Source organism: Pongo abelii, chromosome 9 (genome assembly GCF_028885655.2).
Source record: "Pongo abelii isolate AG06213 chromosome 9, NHGRI_mPonAbe1-v2.0_pri, whole genome shotgun sequence".
Lineage (NCBI taxonomy): Eukaryota > Metazoa > Chordata > Mammalia > Primates > Hominidae > Pongo > Pongo abelii.
In genome coordinates this window covers 60402839-60421970 of record NC_071994.2, presented here as the reverse complement: position 1 = coordinate 60421970, position 19132 = coordinate 60402839, and the positions used below count along the sequence as shown (strand labels likewise).

Below are 19132 nucleotides of genomic sequence, written 5' to 3'. Positions count from 1 at the left end.
ACAGGGGTGGAGCATCTGGGGCCAAGGGGGAGAAGGACTCTGAGCAGTGCTCACAGCCCCCACAGGTGAAGTCTGTTGGAAAAAAAAAAAACAGAAACAAAAACAAAAAACCAAAACAAGAACTCAGAAGGGATGGACAGGTATCAGGTCACCTGGAAAAAAAAGGCTCTTCTGTGTTGCTCCTGCAGGGTCTGCTTCAGCTGTTCCACATCATTCTCCAACTTCAGGTATTCGTTCCAAGCATTTTCCATCTCCTGTTGGCCAAGACAATGCTTCCGGTTCTTAGTTATCCCCTGCCCCCTTGGAAGGCCTCATGAACACCTGTACTCCTGACCATGCTGACCTAGCCAGGGGAAGAGGGAAGGAGACCAGGCAGGCCTGGTGGGAGAGAGAGAGGAGCAGGAAAGAGCGTGACATCCTCTCATTTGTGCTCTGACCCTGGTCACCTGCACTGTTCACTCTTCTACCCTCAGGATGCTTTGATTCTCAGCCCTGGCCTGTACCACAACAGACTGAGAAGTGAAAAAGCAGATTCTGACAACTTGGAATTAACTGCACACAGATCAGGGGAACAGCCTTGCAGGCAGCTCTGAGGAATATGGCCCACTGGGTGTCACTGGCCTTCAAGAGCCGCTGTGGTAAGCAGCCTAAGGCACACGTGCAGGCAGACATGTCACCCCCAGACAAGATCATCTTCTGTCAGGTGGCAGTTCGGCTACTGGAGAAGCTCTGCTATTTCAGGACTCTTGCCTCTGGACACCAACTCAACTACATCTTGGGAGGTGAGAAAAGCAGCCCCTTGCTCGGCCCGTCCTGAGGGAGACAGGTCTGCCACCCTCTACGCACAGTGGACTCTCTGGAGAGCTCAGCTCGGATATGGACGAGGTCCTCCTGCAGCAACTTCTGCTGGTAGGCAATCTTCTCCAAGTGCTGGGGCTGGTCTCGGTACTGCTCCATCTGTCTGTGCAACACCTCCAGCACAGATTCTAGCTGGTCCTGCACCACGAAGGGCCAAAAAACAGCAGGATAGGAGGACAGTCCCCAGAGGCCTTCCCATACCACACCAGGAACCAAAGCTACTGGACCTAACCAAGGCTGAAGGGACCAGCACTGAGATGTGGGCCCACAGTTGGGGCTCTAATGCCAGCTCTGACTCTGTCTAGGGGGTAGGCTGGGGAAAGTACCTAACAGCTCTGTGCCTCAATTTAGTCATCTATAAACTAGGGATATAGCTGTCTAACTCCTTATGAGATAAACTAAGAGGATAAACTAAGCTAAGAGGATAAATCAAAGAATTAAAAAAACAAAAAACAAAAACCTCTCTAGCTTCCTAGGGAAAAGAGTATATTATCAACCTCCAGCAACACAAATTTAAAATGAAAAAGGAAAAAAATACTTTAAGAATAGAAAAGGCCAAATGTTGGTGGCCCCTGGCCCATTCCGGCACTCCCATCCAGACTTGCTGCCTCCATAGCCCAGATCCTAGGAGACAAAGAGCTTTAGGAAGCAAAGGCCTCTGCCCTGTAATGACTACAGCCACTTCCTCCAAAGCAACCCTGCTTCCCTGGGGTTCAGGGACCTGGGGTCATCACATATAAGCCAGTGGAGCTCCTCTCCCAGGCTCACCTCACAGGGCCTCCAGGGAGAGGTGAGCCAAAGCAGAATGGGGGCAGGAGGGTCTCTATAAGATAGAAACCCCTAAAAAACACCATTTAAACACAAAGGCTTTTTTTTTTTTTTTTTCCTCCTGAGACGAAGTCTTCCTCTGTCGCCTAGGCTGGAATACAGTGGCGTGATCTCGGCTCACTGCAACCTCTGCCTCCCGGGTTCAAGCAATTTTTCTGCCTCAGCCTCCTGAGTAGCTGGGATTACAGGCACCCACCACCATGCCCAGCTAATTTTTGTATTTTTAGTAGAGACAGGGTTTCACCATGTTGGTCAGGCTGGTCTCAAACTCCTGACCTCATGATCCACCTGCCTTGGCCTTCCAAAGTGCTGAGATTACAGGCATGAGCCACCGCACCCAGTGCATTTTTTTTTTAAATAAGCTAACATCTGTTGTTCAGTACTAACATGAGGGTCCAGCCTATGTCTCAAGAAAGACAGGACAAAATGCCCCTCTGCCCATTCCAAGATTATTCAAAACTGACACGTACTTTGTTCTCTTTAAGGGCTCGTATCTTGTCTTCCAAGTCCTGGAGGACCCTGTCTTGTTCACAGAAGATGCTCAGTTTGACCTAAAAGCAAGAACAGGTGGAGAGGGCCCGGGGTGATGAGAAAAGGACATGACCTTGGGATTGCAATCAGACAGCCTTTGGCTACAGAACCATCCAAGCCCTGCCTGAAGCTGTTCACCCTGGGTCTGGGTCAGGAGGCAGCTGAGGGGTCAGCATGTCACTCTGCTCACTCACGTCAGTGTCGCTCTCAGCGATCTTCACAGGCTTCAGACTTCGATCCTTGAGAAGGTCCCGGCCTGTCATCTGGGAGGCGAACAATTTAAAAGAGATTTAACTATGGTGTTTGAGATCAGAGCTCGGGAAAGAAAATTCATCCTATAATGGATGGTGTGGAAGTCCTTGGCAGTGGCAGATAGTGTCATAGCATGAGAGGGACAAAAACTTGGGCCATACTTGGCTCTATTTCTATGCCTATTTCATTTTAGGAAAAAACCAAAACCTTTTGATGATTCTAGTAATGCTGGTAAGTCCTTTGAGTTAAAGAAAATGTAGATGTTCAAGTTAAAGGATCATCAATTTTAAAAGTATATATTTGCCTAAAATGAATGTGAAAAATCAGCATGAATCTTGGAAGATTTGCCACCGATAAGACAGAGGTGTACTACTGAACCTGGGAACAAACACAAGTTACGAAGTCCATCACCCCCTGCCCAGGGTGGTGAGATGGGCAGACCCAGAGGAACAAACAAATCCCTTGACCACCGTCAAGCCTTAGTTTAAGGAAGTCTCTGAGCAGCCCACTTCCCCGTGGGTAAGGCCAGCCTTCCTCACCCTTTACCATTTGGGAAGAAGACCTGGCCAAGGTAAAAAGGAACCTGGCTAGTTCCCAGCAAGGGTTTTTAATTGTTCCCTGAATAACTGAGGCTAGGCTGTACTTGTATAAGTTACAAGAAAGGAAACCATAAAGCAATACACAAAAGTCACCCAAACTTGCGGGCCAATGGGATTTTACATTTCCCATCCCTCACTTGACTCAAAGTAGGCAATATGCTGCCTGTCTCTCACTGACTCCTGAGAATCGAAATCTAACTTATCCCATTTTTCCATTTGCCCCAATTTTTCTTGCCAAAAGTCATGCAGGGGCTGAGGGGAGTGACTTTCACAGATGCACCTTCCCATGGCCAAGACAAGGCCAGGGAGAACCAAGTCTATTTTGCCTAATGTAGGGGAAACCACCTCACTGAGCTCTATTTTGCAGGTCTGACCAGGGAAATGGAGGGTGGAGCTAACAGTGGCAGAGACAGGTGGTTTGTGTGTGCTATGCAGACAGGTCCCATTGTGGACCGATAGCTGCTGGAGAGAGACGTGTAGATTTCTCCCCATTCTATCTGTAAGGTCCAGGAAGTTTGTCAGTGTGAATTGGAGGTGGAAATAAATTGGCAAACATTCCACTCAGTGCTCAAGCCCTTCATGTGCCCAACTGTCCTATGCTACCTCTCCCTGCAAACTGTCATGAGCAAACCCAAAGGTCAAGGGAGAGGACCGGAGTCTCCCTGCCTTGGGGTGAGGACTGATTCTGGGCTACACAGCTGCCCCACCCATTCCCATGATCCCTTTGGTCGCACAGAAGAGGGCGGGACCATTGTTTAATGTATCTTGGTAAAGTCAGCCCTGAACAGAAGACCTGGCACAAACTCAGCAAATGCTTATTGAATTGCATGTAGGTCAAAGGGAAACACATGTAGGTCAGTGTTGTTGAGTTCCTGGAAAAAAACAGAACTCCAGCCAAATTCTGCTCTTCAGACTGTCAGATTATGTGTACATACACATGTACACACAGTTGCAGAACACAAGACTGCAACGATCCACAAACAGACTGTGCTGTCTCCTGCAATGCAGCGGGGTGGTGCAGGGAGGTGCGGGGAGGTGGGCATGAAGTTAATCCTGGTGAATCACAAACAGCTGAACTTCTCAGGCAGCATGTGGGTTTTAAACTCAGGGGAACCCAGGAGAAAAAGCAGGTGAAAGCAGTGAAGTCTTCGCTCTATGTCATCGTCCCTTCATCAAAGCCAAGAACAAAGAGGTTGTCTATTCTCCAAACGGGCTGACCTCTGGGGTAGAAATCATTTTCAAATGGAGATACACTCTGGGGATTCTTTCCCCAGCAAAACTCTTCCCCTTATTTCACTGAAGCTTTTTACGGAGGATGTCTTTTTGATACTTAAATAACAAGCCAGAAAATCTAATTGAGCAATGCCTCATTTATCCAGCACCATCAGGAAAAGAATGAGATATTTTATATAAAAAGGACATTTTGAGAAGAAGCTGAATCTTCTAAATTATACTTTTTGATGGAAAGTTTTCTAAAAGTATGCCCTTTGCTGCCTTCATGGAATACTGAATATACATTCAACCTTTTTTTTCTCTGTCTCAGGATATTAGTACTACCTCTTTTTCTAAAAAGTAGATTTCTCTTGTCCCTTTTTAAAGTGCTGCTTATCTGACCAGGCACGGTGGCTCACACCTGTAATCCCAGCACTTTGGGAGGCCAAGGTGGGTGAATCATGAGGTCAGGAGTTCAAGACCAGTCTGGCCAACATGGTGAAACCCTATCTCTACTAAAAATACAAAAATTAGCCGGGCACAGTGCCGCGCGCCTGTAGTCCCAGCTACTCGGGAGGTTGAGGCAGGAGAATCTCTTGAACCTGGAAGGCAGAGGTTGCGGTGAGTTGAGACTGCACCACTGCACTCCAGCCTCGGTGACAGAGCGAGACTCCATGTCAAAAAAAAAAAAAAAGTGCTGCTTACTAAGTGTTGTGGGTTAGGAATTCAAAGGACTATAAGCTCGACTGACACGAGGTACTTACATCTCTTCTCTCCCTTTAACTGGGGGTGGTGCCCTTCAGGGTGCTCTTTCCACACGTTGCATCTGCTGCTACTACAGCACCCAGCACATTACAGTACAATGTTCTGTTTGCTCATTTGTCTCTCCTCACTAGAGAGTAACCTAATTAGGGGTGACTGTGGAGATGGATGCCTTTCCTCTGTATCCTCAAAGCCCAGCCAGGGCCTAGCATATTGAGGAAATTCGGGCAATGTTTGCTCAGTGAGTTCATGAATGTGTCAAAGTAATGTGAGCTGGCTCTGTCTCCTATGGACAAAAGGTCACAGGCTTTGGACCATGGGCTTGATGAGAGCTGTTTCTACAGCTCAGAGGACCGTTAAGCTTCTGAATGTAGCTCTGCTCCAGACAGCCGAGGCTGCTAAGAAATATTATATCCATGTGTACCATATTACATCTAATTTTCCTTTTAAAAGTGTGTTTGTTATAGCCATGTTCAAATACACTTAAAACATCAACTCTGGGTCCCCCCAGCATCTCTGTCATCAGAAAAAGTAAAAGTCTGTGGGTGCTCATCCATTTGAAAGAGTCTCTCCATCAGAGGGGAATCAAAGGCCACCCAGGCATCTTCCCTCCCCTCCACCACATCCCAACCCACTTTCTCAGGGCTCACAATGGTTGGACACAACACCTGCTTCCCGATCTGCATCCTCCCCTGGAATGCTGTGAGAGCTGGCCACATTGCAGTCCCTACTTCTGCATCAATCAAAGAGGGTATGGGCAGGGGGTGGCATTTTATTTTAGTCCAGCTCCAGGCTGTTATCCAAATACCAACTGCCTGCCCCCAAAAAGTGCCACCTTAATCTCAGGGCCACCGTGGAATCTGAGGATACCCTGGCTCTTGGAAGATGACCAATAACTGCTGTTCCCTCCCAAGAAACTCATGCTCAATTCTGTCTGGGTGAGCCCTCTCCATGGAGGCAGACACGTGATGATGGAAACACAACACAAGCTGGTGGCAAGCCAGGCAAGCTCCCCCACCCTTGGCAGCACAAAACATGGAGTCACAGAAAACCACAGATGAGAGGCTCAGCCTGGTGCATCAGCCAAAATGCTGAAGAGAGCTTCAGTTGAAAATAAGCCAAAATGACTTGCGGGAAGCCTGGGGCGGTCAGGAGAGCAACTGGTTAAGCAAGTGATGAAGTCGGCACCGAGCCAGAAGCAATGGAATGACACCGCTTGGAGACACGGATCAGATCATCTTACGCTTCTCCTGGGCCGACAGCCCCGTGCTGACTTCTTCAGCACTTTGTAAAGCACGTTGATCAAAGGTTCATTATTTTTAATCTGTTCCAAACAAAAAGGCAAATACAACAAAACGTAACAAGTGAGACATCAAATGACACTTGAAGCAGCCAGAATTTGGGGAACTGGCAAAGGGAAAACTTTAAGGAGGCTGTGTGCTGTGCAATTCAAACAACCAGGCCTGAATCTTGGTGATGGTACTTCCATGGGACCGTGGATGCTACTCCCATGGGCCATGGGACCTTCCCAGACTGCAGCTCTCTACTTTTTATAAAATGTTATACGCTGTCTGAAGGGACTTTTGCACAGGCTGGTTTATGTGGGAGTGCCAATTTCAGTTTTCATTTCCTTCCTGGTTCTGCTGCAGAAGGCAAGGAGGAACATCATAGAAGGGAACTTGCTTCTTCTTTTGTCCTCTCTCATCACATTCTGTAAGATACTAGTTTAGAGTCGTGCTATGCATTCATCTCACCCCCACTCAACCTTAAGTTCCACCAGAACTGTGGTGCATCTACATGATTATGTCTTACCCTTGGTCCCAAATGCTTACAGCTCCTTTTTGGGAACATTGTCCTCATTATCTAGGACAGTGGATCTCAGCCCTTGCTGAACACTGGAATCACTGGGGGAGCTTTAAAAAGTACTGATGCCTGAGTTCCACCCCAAGTGATTCTGATATAATTGGTCTGGGACAGGGCCTGGGCATTGGGATTCTTAAACACTCTCCTGGGTGGTTCGAATATGCAGCCAGGATTGAGAATCACTGCCCTAAAACAGGAGTTCTCAAACTTTAGCGTGCATCAGAATCAGCCAGAGGGCAAATACACAGATTTGCTGGGCCCCATCCCTGGAGGTTCTTGTGGTGCAGATCTGGCATGGGACCCAAGATTTTGCATTTCTAATGAATTCCCAGATATTGACACTTTCGGTCTGAGAATCACATTTTGAGAGCCACTACTTCAAAACCATGTTTCTCAATGCTGGATGTGCATTAGAAACACCTAAGGCGTTTGTTTGTTTGTTTGTTTGTTTTAAAGAGTAATACCTGAATATTACCAATTAAATCACAGTCTCTAAGGGGTAGGACCCAGACATTTACATGCATTTTAAAAACTCCCCAACAGTTCTCTTTCATAGCCAGAGTTAATAATTTCTTCTCCAGAATAATAGACCTCAAACCCTAGTGTACACAAGAATCACCCCAGAGCTTGATAAAAATGCAGAATTCTGGGCAGCAGAGTGTCCAATTCAATAGAACCCTCCAGGTCTGTGCTTTTATCAAGCTCTCAGGTGATTCTGAAGTATGTGGCATCCCCCAATTACAACTTTAAAAACTGTCCCAGAAGCTGATTTTGGAAACAGAGCCTGAACAGAAAAAGTCCTGATCTCAGGTTCAAACAGTCAGGAAGAGTCCAGATTCCAATAACCCTGGAGCCACTGATGGCACATCCCTCACTGAAGACAAAAGCCTTTTTGGGGCTGACTGCAACCTTTTCTATCTACAAAGGCTTCACATGAGTGACAGCAGGTACCCTCATCTTCCTGGCTGTGCTTCACAGCAGCATAAAGACAACTTAAATTGTCAACAACAGTGAACCCCACACCCCACCCTTGTGACTCAGCTAAGGTATAGGGTTCTGAAGAGCAGAACTTCAATGCCAGGAATACAATTCAACGAACACAACTTTAGGGTAGGCAAAGCGTGTGATGCATGGACGAAAGAAGGCAGGTATGAAGTCAGTTGCTGGGTTCATGTCCCAGCAGTGTAACTTTGCAGAAGTTACTTTCCTTCTCTGACACCTGGGTTCCTGGTTATAAAAAAGGGATAATAATTCATATTGCTCAAGTTGCTGAGAGGATTCAATGAGATAAATGAACATCAAGTGCCCAAATACTGCCAGGCAGGAACAGATGCTTAATCAATGTGAGTCCTTTTCACCCTGGCACCATCGAGGAAAATGCCAGCAAAGTAAACATTTCCAAAAAAGCACACTAATATAAGCGGCTCCCAAGAGCAGAGTGTGCCGTTGTATGATCACTTGGCACCCCAGCAGGAACGCTCACTTCAGGAAGGTAAAGTTTCTCAACGTGGGCCCACAAGCACCCCTGATTCTGGAAGCTGAGCATCAGCTGATTGGGGGCAGGGGAAGATGGGCTCTGGATACTTAAGTCCTTGGCCTCTCAAACAGGGACATGGGGGACCTCAAGTCAACATGGCACATGGAGGGGAGAGGTCAGCAGATCGGATACCAAGCAGGGAGACTCCTCTCCAGAAAGGCTTATCTCCTTACCTCACCCCCCTCGAAGGAGCCAGGGGGGACCTCTCATAAGCGGCTGATCCCAGAGGGGCTGGCTTATCTCCATTTCCATGCCCAGAATGGTCTACAGGCCTATTCAACCATGTCCAGAGAGACCCCTGACTCAGGGACACTTTGTCCAGCATGTCATAGAATCTAAGGACCAATGAGCCTTGGGGTTTTCCTAATCCAACCATTCATCCCACTCAGTTTCACTGAGCCTCAGTTGTACCCTAGTGATGGGAAGTTCACCACCACCTGAGATGGCCCTTTTAGAAAAGTCTTTCTTCTACTAAACTGAAACCTATCTACTTGTAGCTGCCATCCACGTGTCTTAATTCCTCCTTAGGGCTACAGAAAACACATGGAGACATACCAGAGTTTTACAGGCTGTCTCTATGCCTCTCCTGAATCGCCCCTAACTTCTTCAATCATTCCACACTGTAGCTGTACCAGATGCTGTTGGGCTTCCTGTCTCTGCTCAGTGTGTCCCATTAGGGAACTCCTCCCTCACTGCATGGAATACTGAGTAGGGAAGAAGTGAATCTGGGCTTGCAGGCAGCCACCTTCCCTGCCCGTGTGGAGGCAGCCCTTATTTCACAGGAAAGAAGAAGTCTGACACACAAGGAAAGTAGAAGAGGAACAATGTGGCCCAGCCCCAGGAATGTGGCCCCTGGCTACATGAATTAGTATATTCCCTTTTCAACTTAGCAGGTTGCTTTAGGTTTTAGATACTTGCAAACAAAAGCATCCCGCCTAATGCACCCAGCCATGGTTCTGCAAGCCTTCAATACCTCTCCCCTGATTCCAGCCCTTCCTTCATCTGGATCCTGAAGTGGGACTCTCATCTTGGAACCCTAAACCCAAGCTGGGTCTGAGCAGGGCAGAGCAGACCTACTGCCTCCTAATCTGGGCCCCTGACCCTCTGAGGGAAGCTGGGGGGTGCCAGCCTTTCTGGCAGCCATGTCAGACTGATGACACACACTTAGCACAAAACCCAGCTTGTTTCTCATATGTGTTGCTGGTGAGCCAAGCCTCTTCCAGGCTGCTGGTGCAGTTCAGCTGGGGGACTGGTTCTTGGAGAGGAGCATAGCAACCGGGGTAGCAGCTGTAAGACCAGGGGAATATTGGTATCAACACAGTTGTTTTCCATGACAAACAATGACAACTTCCAGAAAGTCCAATAACTAGATAACGTTCTAATCATGTGCAGCTCTTAGGTAGTAAAACACACCAAGGATGTAACCTGCCTCTCTCTATCCCATCAAATATATTTCTTGGCATAACAATCCAAGCTCAGCTCCATAAAAACATAAGGCCTTTGGGTACACAGTGGTAGAGCAGCATTTCAAGAGAGGATGTGGGACAAGGTGATGAAGGGCTTTAGGGTGAGAGCCGCACCCAAATACTGACACCTGCTAACTGCTGTGTAGGCTTGGGAAACTCATTAGCCTTTCGGAGTCATGGTCCATTAAAAGATGATACCACCACTTCCCTTACAGGGCCACTTTGGAGGTAAAATAACTTAATAGAAGTAAAATGCAGTGACTGGCACACATTATAACCCCCTATTGTTATTAAGCTTCTGTTGGAGTCAACACGCAGGGACTCTTAGTTCTGCTGTGCCATTCTGTGGCTCAGTTTCTCCCTCTTTAATCCCGCATAGCTCAAATTCTATGATCTTGAAATAAAACAAACCTGAGGCCAAGCATCACTCCAGGACCAACTGTGAGTTTCCACTGTCACATACAAACAGGAACCAGAAGGCAGCTATTTCCTACTGCTCTTGCTCAGGCGCATTTAGTTCTCTCTGGCCCCGTGCACTAAACACTCTGGTATACCTGTGTTTTATACTCACCTGTGCTGCTGGCATGCCAGGCCTCTCCCATAGGCCCAGGTGCACCATGGATGCTCTACAGGTATGTCTGAGTGGACTGTTGGGCCCTGGGTCAGGGGTGACAAGAACTGTGCAGGCAGCTGCTGACTGGCTGTCAGGGAGGCTGAGGAATGGGGATATGGTGCTGCACAGGGCAGGTGGAGGCTGGGGGCTGGTGAATCTCTCTCCATAGGCATGGTGGGAACAACCCTGCCTGTCCCCACAGGCTGCAGGAGGATGGGCTGGGCTGCCACATTTGGTCCATACAGCTATGCTTGAGCATTTTGAATCCTGAGGAATTACCACCATACTTAGAGCAGTCACTCAAGCTCTGTGTGATCTGACTGTCAAGTGAGTTAGACAGTCCTGGCCTTGAGAGAAAGCTCCTTGTTCTCCTTACATGCTAAAGCCAGGTCTTTTTGCTCATGGCATCCACCTTCCTTCCTAAAGCCTAGGATAGAGTCAACAGCCTGCATGACCTAGCGCCACCTCCCCTCTGCTGCCCTGGCCACAACCACTGTGCCCTGGCTCTCCTTGGCTCTCACTGTTCCTTCCCTTTAAATCTCAACCATCCCAGCCCCCTGGCTCTTCAAAGCTTCAAACACATGCCACCTTCTCTCAGAAGCCTCTCCAGTGTTGTAACCCACAGAGATTCTCATCATCTCAGCTCTGAGAACGAGGCCAAACAGATCTTTGTCTAGTCATTGTAGAGGAGTCTGTTATTTGGGGATAATTTCTTTCACCAACCCAAGACTATCTGGAAGTATCTCAAGACCAGACAGCCTCAATTTTTTTTCTGCATCTCCCCATGTCATCTGGGTATACAGCAGTGTTCAACAGACACAGAATTGCACTGGTTGGTTTCTAATCAAAAGCCCTGATCTCCTTTCATTGTGGGGAGACCCCCTTTCTATCTTCTTCCTTAGGACCTGCTTCTATGAGGCTGGATGAAGATCCCCAAGTTAAAAATATCCCAAGCTAGGTACACTGGAGACTGTAGGGAGGCACGCTGCCCCTCGTGGCAGTCACCTGAGTGTCCCATGGCCCCTCACCCACCTTTTCAGACCCACAGCTGACTAAATGTCACATTCCTCCAGTCTATTTCATGGCTCAGGCGTAAGAAGTGCTTTTCACAGTGGGAGCTTTCAGAGGACTGTGGGAAGGGAACAATAGGCCTCTCTTCCAGGCAGAATGCCTCTTGCCTTCTCTACAGGAGTTTTCTTGGCTCTCTCTGTGCTGAGAAAGCTAATTTAGAGCCTGAAGCCTTATCACCCAGCCTTTACCTCCTAAACCGAGGAGGAGCCCAGCCTTCACCTCCTAAACCGAGATGGGAGACTACCGGTGAGCCTCAAAGCCATGCGATTCCATGTGCAGCCTGCTCCCCTAGCAACAGAACCAAAGAACCCACCACACCACTTGTGGCTGAAAACCCACATTAGTGAACCAAACATACGCCCCTGCCCCCACTGGAGACTCCGAAGAAGTGACTGGTTGCTTTTGGAGGGACCTTTTTGTTCTGACCAAGAGAAGGAAGAGATCAAGGTCTCACGCCCTCATTCTGTAAGCCAGGGACCTCACAACAAAATTCACAAGAAACTGAAAAAAGGCAGAGTTTGAGTCTGTAAGAAATAAAATTCTTCTGATTCAAGATGGGAGACATCTTGATTTAGAATTCAGATTGGATAAGACCTGTCTGGCCTTTGGCTTTGGGCTTGGCTCCAGTGAGGTGACACTCTCGGAAAGGTGAGTATGCAAGGAAGGCAGGAACCCTGATGTCACTTACCTTTAGATCTAGGTACTCCAGGTCTTTCTTCAGCTGGAGGTAGGTATCATCAGCCTTCAAATGAAGCAGAGAGGGAAAAACACAGTTACGAACACCAAGAGTTTCCATAACTCGAGGTTTCACATGTGAATTATTTACATTGTGCAGCTTTGGGAACAAGGAACCACAGCAGACCAACACATCAGGGGCCACAGAGGAAGCACAAATGTCTCAGTGCAGCTGAGAGCCGTCTTTCAGCAAGGCGGATCTTGCAGGTCACTGTGGGGAAAGTCAGCTTGTCCCCCACTGGCTCAGGGAAGAGTTTGGCAGGGAGGATCCTACCCCAGGGCTAGGGCAGCTGAGGCAGTGCTGTGCTCCCAAGATAGACCTGGGAGGTCCACCTGGAGGAGCACATGCCACACCTGAGCTAGAGCGCATCAGTCATCATCGCTCCAATTCCATCCATCAAACCTTTGGTCTGGATCACTTCACAAGCGTGAAGATGAAGCTCACTGGTGTGGGTGGATGCCTAGAAGAGGCAGGGAGATGACCTGGGTGACCCAGGAGGTCCCAATATGACCTTGGTTTCCAGAATGATAACCACCAGCAACTGCTGGAAATTTCCTGCAAGTTTGGTTCTTTTTGCTCAGCATGGAGCCAATGTAGCCATGTCAGGAGCTACCTGAGGCAGGTGCAAGGTCAGACCTATCTGCCTGTGGCATCTCTGACAATCTATTAAGTTCTTCAGTATAATTACCAGAAACACTGAAAATAAGAAAAAGACTCTTTGATTTCCTAAAACTCATGCTTTCCCGTGTAGCAGATCACAGAAGCTAACTGTGAGGCAGAGGAGCTGTGAAAGCTGTGAAAGAAAAATAATCCAGGCACCATCTTCTCAGCAGGCTAAGAGGGTCACAGCCAAACAAGCCAGGGCCGAGGCAGGTGGCCCTTGCTTACAGCTCTGAGGTAAGACAGTCACACAGACAAACCACATGAAGAGTTGAGGCAGGGCTCTTATGCATGGGAATGCCTGAAGGACAACTGTCAGGGGCACTAGTGGCTTGCAAGGTCTTGTGTCCCTAAACTAACCTCTTACCCATCCATACTTCCCAAACAGCTCAGTCCCTAAACACTTGCCATAGGAGTAAGACAGAACAGAAGAAGGTTATTCAAGATCACTTAGATTCACAACTGATGATAGTTTTTCACTGACATTCATTTTTCTGAATACATTTCCTAAATCTCTCAAAACTCACTAAAACAGAACAAGGAAGGAAGGTAACGGTCCTGTCACCTTCCTCATCTGTCCCCTGCCTACCTCTGTACAGCCTGGAGGACCAGCCTCATTGGCTGAACCTATTTTTGCCTGAGGACAACCCCAGAGAGGGATCTTTTTCTTTAATCCTTCTGCTCAAGATACCCGGGAGGGCAGCCCCCTAGCCAGTCCTTGAGAAGCTTGTCTGCAAAGCCCAATGTTCTTGCAACAGTTTAGAACATTGTGTCATGCAGGCCTTGGATTTTGGCTGCAGCCTGCATGCTTCTAGCTGAGGGATCCTGAGCAAGTCACTTCCCCTTCTGGTTCCACTTGCCTTGTGTGTGGTCCTTACTCCTCTCCTACCTAACCTCTTCCAGCTTACTGTGAGGTTCAGCAAGATATGAGATGAGAAGACACTCTGTGAGGCAACAGGGCACCATCCAGATAAGAGAGGGTGCCCTGCATCTCCCTCCAGGCTGACACATATGTGCCTTTCCACATCCCAAGGAGTGGCCACGGGGGCAACAAGGCTGTCAGCCAGCACAGCCCTTTGAACGTGACCACACACCAGCCTGGCAGTCACTACTTACAGCCAGAGAAGCGACAGTCTAGGGCCCCTACACCACATGCAGCCCCCCTCCCCAGTGCCAGAAGGGTAGGCTCAGCCTCCACCACCACAGAGTGTCTGGCAGTAGCATCCAGAAGCAAACAGGCAGCGAACATGGGAGAGCCAGACAGCAGAGACAGACCAGAGCACGGGCACGAGCGAACGCGAGCCAGCATGTCACTCCCTGCCCCCGGCCCTGAGAGGAGCCCACCAGTGCTGACCTGGCAGGTGGGAAAGGTCAGCTGGTGCTGCAGTAACTGGCCGATGGCGAAATTTCGCACACTGGCCAACTTGGCCTGGTGCCGCCTTAACCGGGTGAGAAGCAACGAGAGCTCCTCCAGCTGCAGATGTGTAGACACAGCACAAGGAAGTTAGCACCGCAGGAGCACACTGCTAGAATTATGCTCTTCACCCCGGTGTCAGTGCCAGGACAGCACTGATGTGACACCGTTAAGCAATTACTGCGTTAATTCTCTCATTAGGACAAATAAAGGCACTGGCAGTAAAAGGGCTTCAGGAAGTTGTTTTTTTCATGAAAGCAACAACCAACAGTGCAACCTCACCCAGACCCAAGCTTTTTTTTTTTCTTCTGCTTTGAGACAGTCTTGCTTTGTCACCCAGGCTGGAGTGCAGTAGCGTGATCTTGGCTCACTGCAAACTCCGCCTCCTGAGTTCTCGTATCTCAGCCTTCCGAATAGCTGGGATCACAGGAGTGTACCACCACACCCAGCTAATTTTTGTATTTTTAGTAGAGACAGGGTTTCGCCATGTTTGCTAGGCTGCTCTTGAACTCCTGGCCTGAAGCGATCTACCCACCTCTGCCTCCCAAAGTGGTAGGATTACAAGTATGAACCACCACGTCTGGTCTCAGACTTAAGCTTTCAAGATTGAGTTAACTAGTTAACTAATCAAAGATCAGGGAAGAAAGGAGAGGTACTTCCTGCGGAAAAAGGTGGGTAGCTGGAAAATGTTTCTGGCAAAATTCAACTTGAAAGAGGAGATAAGCCTAACATTCCCCTACATTTCCCCGACAAGCTCTTCCCCTTCACTGGGGACCCAGTGACAGCCAGGTGACCCTAAGCAAGTCATTCGACTTCTCTGAGCCTCAGTTTCCTCATCTCTAATATGGGGGTTGATAGCTGCCCTCTAGACTGCATTGTACTAACTCAGAGGAAGGAAAATGTTGAGATAGGGCTTTGCAGGCTATGTCTTGTCATTCACCTTACCGATTTTCCATGTAAACTGGGAGCGCTGACGGTGTGGGTCATGTAACCCATGGAGGGCATGGAGCGTCGGTCCATGTGAGATGAGTTCTGCAAGTGGGGAGACAAGAAGTAACACTGGAGCCCAAACCTCTGCCACTCACTCCCAGGGCAGCCCGCCCCATGCCATGTCCCCTCTGAGCCCCAGACTCCTCATCTATGAAATGAGCATACACATCTTACTCTCAGGGTTAGAACACTAAACTGTGAAAGCCCCTTGGAAAGTGAAAACTTAAGCTGGGTTGTTATAATTTAACTGACTGGACACAGATGTCTTTTCCTGCCTTTCAAGATGCAAGGAAGCTGACTTGTAGTTGTGTGACCCTGTGCAAGTTACTTTGTCTCTCAGCGCCTCAGAGTTCTCATCTTTGAAATGGGCATAAACGTAGCACCTACCTCACAGGATTTTGGTGAGAATTTAAAGCGAAGCCCTTGGGAACTGTGCCTGGCATCTATTATTAAAATGTACTGCCTAAGTATTAGCTATCATTATTATCCCAAATTACTCAAATTTGTGTTCAAATCAGGCAAAGCTCCTGGCACCCTCATGCTGACCCAGCAGCCTGGCAGAGCTTCCTGAGCCTCACCTTGACAGCGTGGCCCCGTGCCTTCCTTGGAGAATCCCCCAGTGAGATATCCACACTCCTCCTCTGGTCCGGTGGCTTCACTGTGACTCGCTCTGCTGGTGTGTGTGGCCGCCGGGGTGGGAAGACCCTTGGGGGTCCTGGGGGAGGGATGTCTGAAGGAGATGGAGGCACAGAGATGGAGCGGGGCACCTCTAGCATGCTCCTGCTCCGGCCCTGGTCAGTGAACTCTGGGGAGCCGAGGCAGATGGGCGCTGTGGGGCTGCCGTGCCGGAACTGCTGGCGCTGCTGCCACTCGTAGAGCTGCCACACGGTGCCATCCCGGTGCGCCCGGCGCTCTTCACTTGACATCTTCAGGTGGCTGGCTCGGTCCTGTGCATACTTGTAGTCACTTGGCAGGTTTCGGGGAGGTGGCGAGGAGCCCCCCGAGGGGTGTCGGGTGCTCTTGGGAAGAGTCTGGTAGTTTTCTGGGAAGGACAGGGATTGGCCAGGACCCTGGCGAGGAAGCGTCTGGTCCAAGGGAAGACTGAGGAGAAAGGGTAAGAACGGGTCACGCAACCAAGCAAGGGTTCTGCCAGGCTTTGGGGAACATATCGAAGTAAACCCACAAAGCTGGACATGTGGGAGAGTCCTGTAAGAACCTCAAAAGAAAGATCAAGGCCAACATCCAGGACTTCAGTCACTTCCCCTTTTTGCAGACGACTCCAAAACCATTTTTCTCTGTCAACTTCCTCTGCCAGGACAACTTGGCTACCCCATGCCCATCACTTGGAGTGCAATGTGATTAAACCTGGCTTTTCCTTCTCTCTCCACTGCCAGCAGTCAGCTCTTTCAATGGCTAAGCATATTTATAGGAAAGGCCTCACAATTCTCCAGGTTACCAAGATTTTCTCTCTGCCTGGTATCCTTAGCACCAAGTTCTAGAGGTTCATAAAGGAAGTGGCTGGCATCAGTTCTCTTTTTTCTGGACTCTTCTAGTCCAGATACTGATTAATTATCTCCCTCCAGACAACTTTGAGATGCTCCTAATGGGTTTCCACTTGGTCCACAGTCAAGTGCTCTGATCATATCAGTTCCTTGCTGCAAAAACTTCCATGGCTCCTTGTCACTTGTGAAATAAAGTCTAAACTCCTCAGCCTGGTACTCACAGCTCGCTAGCAGCTGACCTCAACACCCACCTTGCAGGCCTGCTGTTTTCTCACTGCTCGTCCTACCAGGGCCACGCCAAATGCCTAGGGCCCGAAACTGAAGGAAGTACTCCATCTCAGGGTCACCCCTACACCTGCTGGTGCCTGACAGCCTCACCCTAGTCCCGTCCCAGCCTCCTCCACACCTAAGCAACATCTTGCAGCGGAAAAAGGAAAAAGGAGTCTAACCTGGGTTTGAAGCCGAGCTTGACACTTGCTGGCTTTGTGACCCTAGGCAGCTCACCTGACTGCTCTGAACTTCCGTTTCCTTACTTGTAACAGGAGGACAGTATTACCTGCCTCATAAGGCTCTTCTGAGGAATCAATGAAACAGGTTAGGAAATGCAACCTCCACGTCTGATACACAGAAGGTCCTTCACTAATGTGTGTACCCTTCCTTCCCTTCTTACTCTTATAACACTGTTCTTCCCTCCCCCTACCTGGATGGTCTCCCCTTGCTCTATTTACCCAAGTCTTACTCATTCTCTAGGATGCTGGCTCATGCCTTCCCCACGTGGATCTTCTGCAGTGCCACAGCCCTCAGTGATCAAGCTCTGTTTGACCTAGTCATCACACTGCCTGTAACTTTTCCAAGGTCCTATATTGATGTGATCTTTTCATACTTGCAAGACACGTTTTCCCAGGCCAAGGTGAAAAATTCTTGAAAGACAGGAACTGTGTTTCACACCATGGTACTGTGCACAGTCTAAGAAAGTCCTGTGCATAATTAGCCCTTCAATAAACACTCCAGCACACAAAACTGGATATGACTTCAAAAACTACCACCAACTAGCCATCTTATTTTCTTTTTTTTTTTTCTTTTTTGAGACAGAGTCTCGCTGTTTTGCCCAGGCTGGAGTGCAGTGGTGCGATCTCTGCTCACTGCAACCTCCACCTCCCGGGTTCAAGCGATTCTCCTGCCTCAGCCTCCTGAGTAGCTGGGACTACAGGCGTGTGCCACCACACCCGGCTAATTTTTTGTATTTTTAGTAGAGACAGGGTTTTACTGTGTTAGCCAGGATGGTTTCAATCTCCTGACCTTGTGATCTGACCGCCTCGGCCTCCCAAAGTGCTGGGATTACAGGCGTGAGCCACCATGCCCGGCCGCCATCTTATTTTCTTCTGGAGTCTCGCTCTTTTGCCCAGGCTGGAGTGCAGTGGTGCGATCTTGGCTCACTGCAACCTCTGCCTCCCGAGTTCAAGGGATTCTCCTGCCTCAGCCTCCTGAGTAGCTGGGACTACAGTGTGCATCACCAGGCCTGGCTAATTTTTGTATTTTTAGTAGAGACGGGGTTTCACCATGTTGGCCACGCTGGTCTTGAACTCCTGGCCTCAAGTGATCTGTCCCCGTCAGCCTACCAAGTGCTGGGATTACAGGCATGAGCCACCGCGCCCAGCCTCCAACTTATTTTCTGAAAAGGAAAAAAAAATTAAGCAAGGGACAAAGTATGGAATTTCACTAAGCCTGAGAGGCAGCATGATGTTGTAAAAAGAGAACAAGTTTTAGAGTCAGACAGACTTGAGGTCAATTCTGACTCTGCCTTCACCTATCAATTTTATCTAACATTTATTTGGTGCTGATATTGTGCCACACATTGTTCCAAGCCAACACTACTCAAAGTGTGGCCTGTGTGCCACCAGCATCAGCACCACCTGGGGACTTGTTAGAAATGCAGGTTAATGAAATAAGCCAGGCATGGAAAGACAAATACCATGTATGACCTCACTTATATGTGGGATCTAAAAAGGTCAAACTCATAGAAGAACAGAGTAGAGAGGTGGTTACCAGAGGTTTTGGGAGAGAGGAGAGATTGAAGAGCTGTTGGTCACAGGGTGCAAAGTTTCAGTTAGGAGGAATAAGTTCTGGTGACCTACTGCACAGCATGGTGACAACGGTTAATAATGACGTATATTTCAAAATTACTAAAAGTAGATATTAAATGTTCTTACCACCAAAAAGGATAAGCAGGTAAGGTGA

At 48.7% G+C, this 19132-nt stretch overlaps 1 protein-coding gene across 7 annotated transcripts in view; it reads right to left on the bottom strand.

Annotated features, from left to right (window-relative positions):
- Positions 1–19132, bottom strand: part of PLEKHA7 (pleckstrin homology domain containing A7) — a 245187-nt gene that overhangs the window by 34284 nt on the left and 191771 nt on the right. For all 7 annotated transcript variants that reach the window (XM_054525915.2, XM_024255003.3, XM_054525917.2 and 4 more), the window contains 7 exons: positions 15971–16493; positions 15348–15434; positions 12281–12334; positions 2412–2480; positions 2157–2237; positions 847–996; positions 153–254 (listed from right to left, as the gene is read on the bottom strand). In XM_054525915.2, coding sequence (XP_054381890.1) covers positions 153–254; positions 847–996; positions 2157–2237; positions 2412–2480; positions 12281–12334; positions 15348–15434; positions 15971–16493 — 1066 coding nt within the window. The remainder of the gene's footprint in view (positions 1–152; positions 255–846; positions 997–2156; positions 2238–2411; positions 2481–12280; positions 12335–15347; positions 15435–15970; positions 16494–19132) is intronic.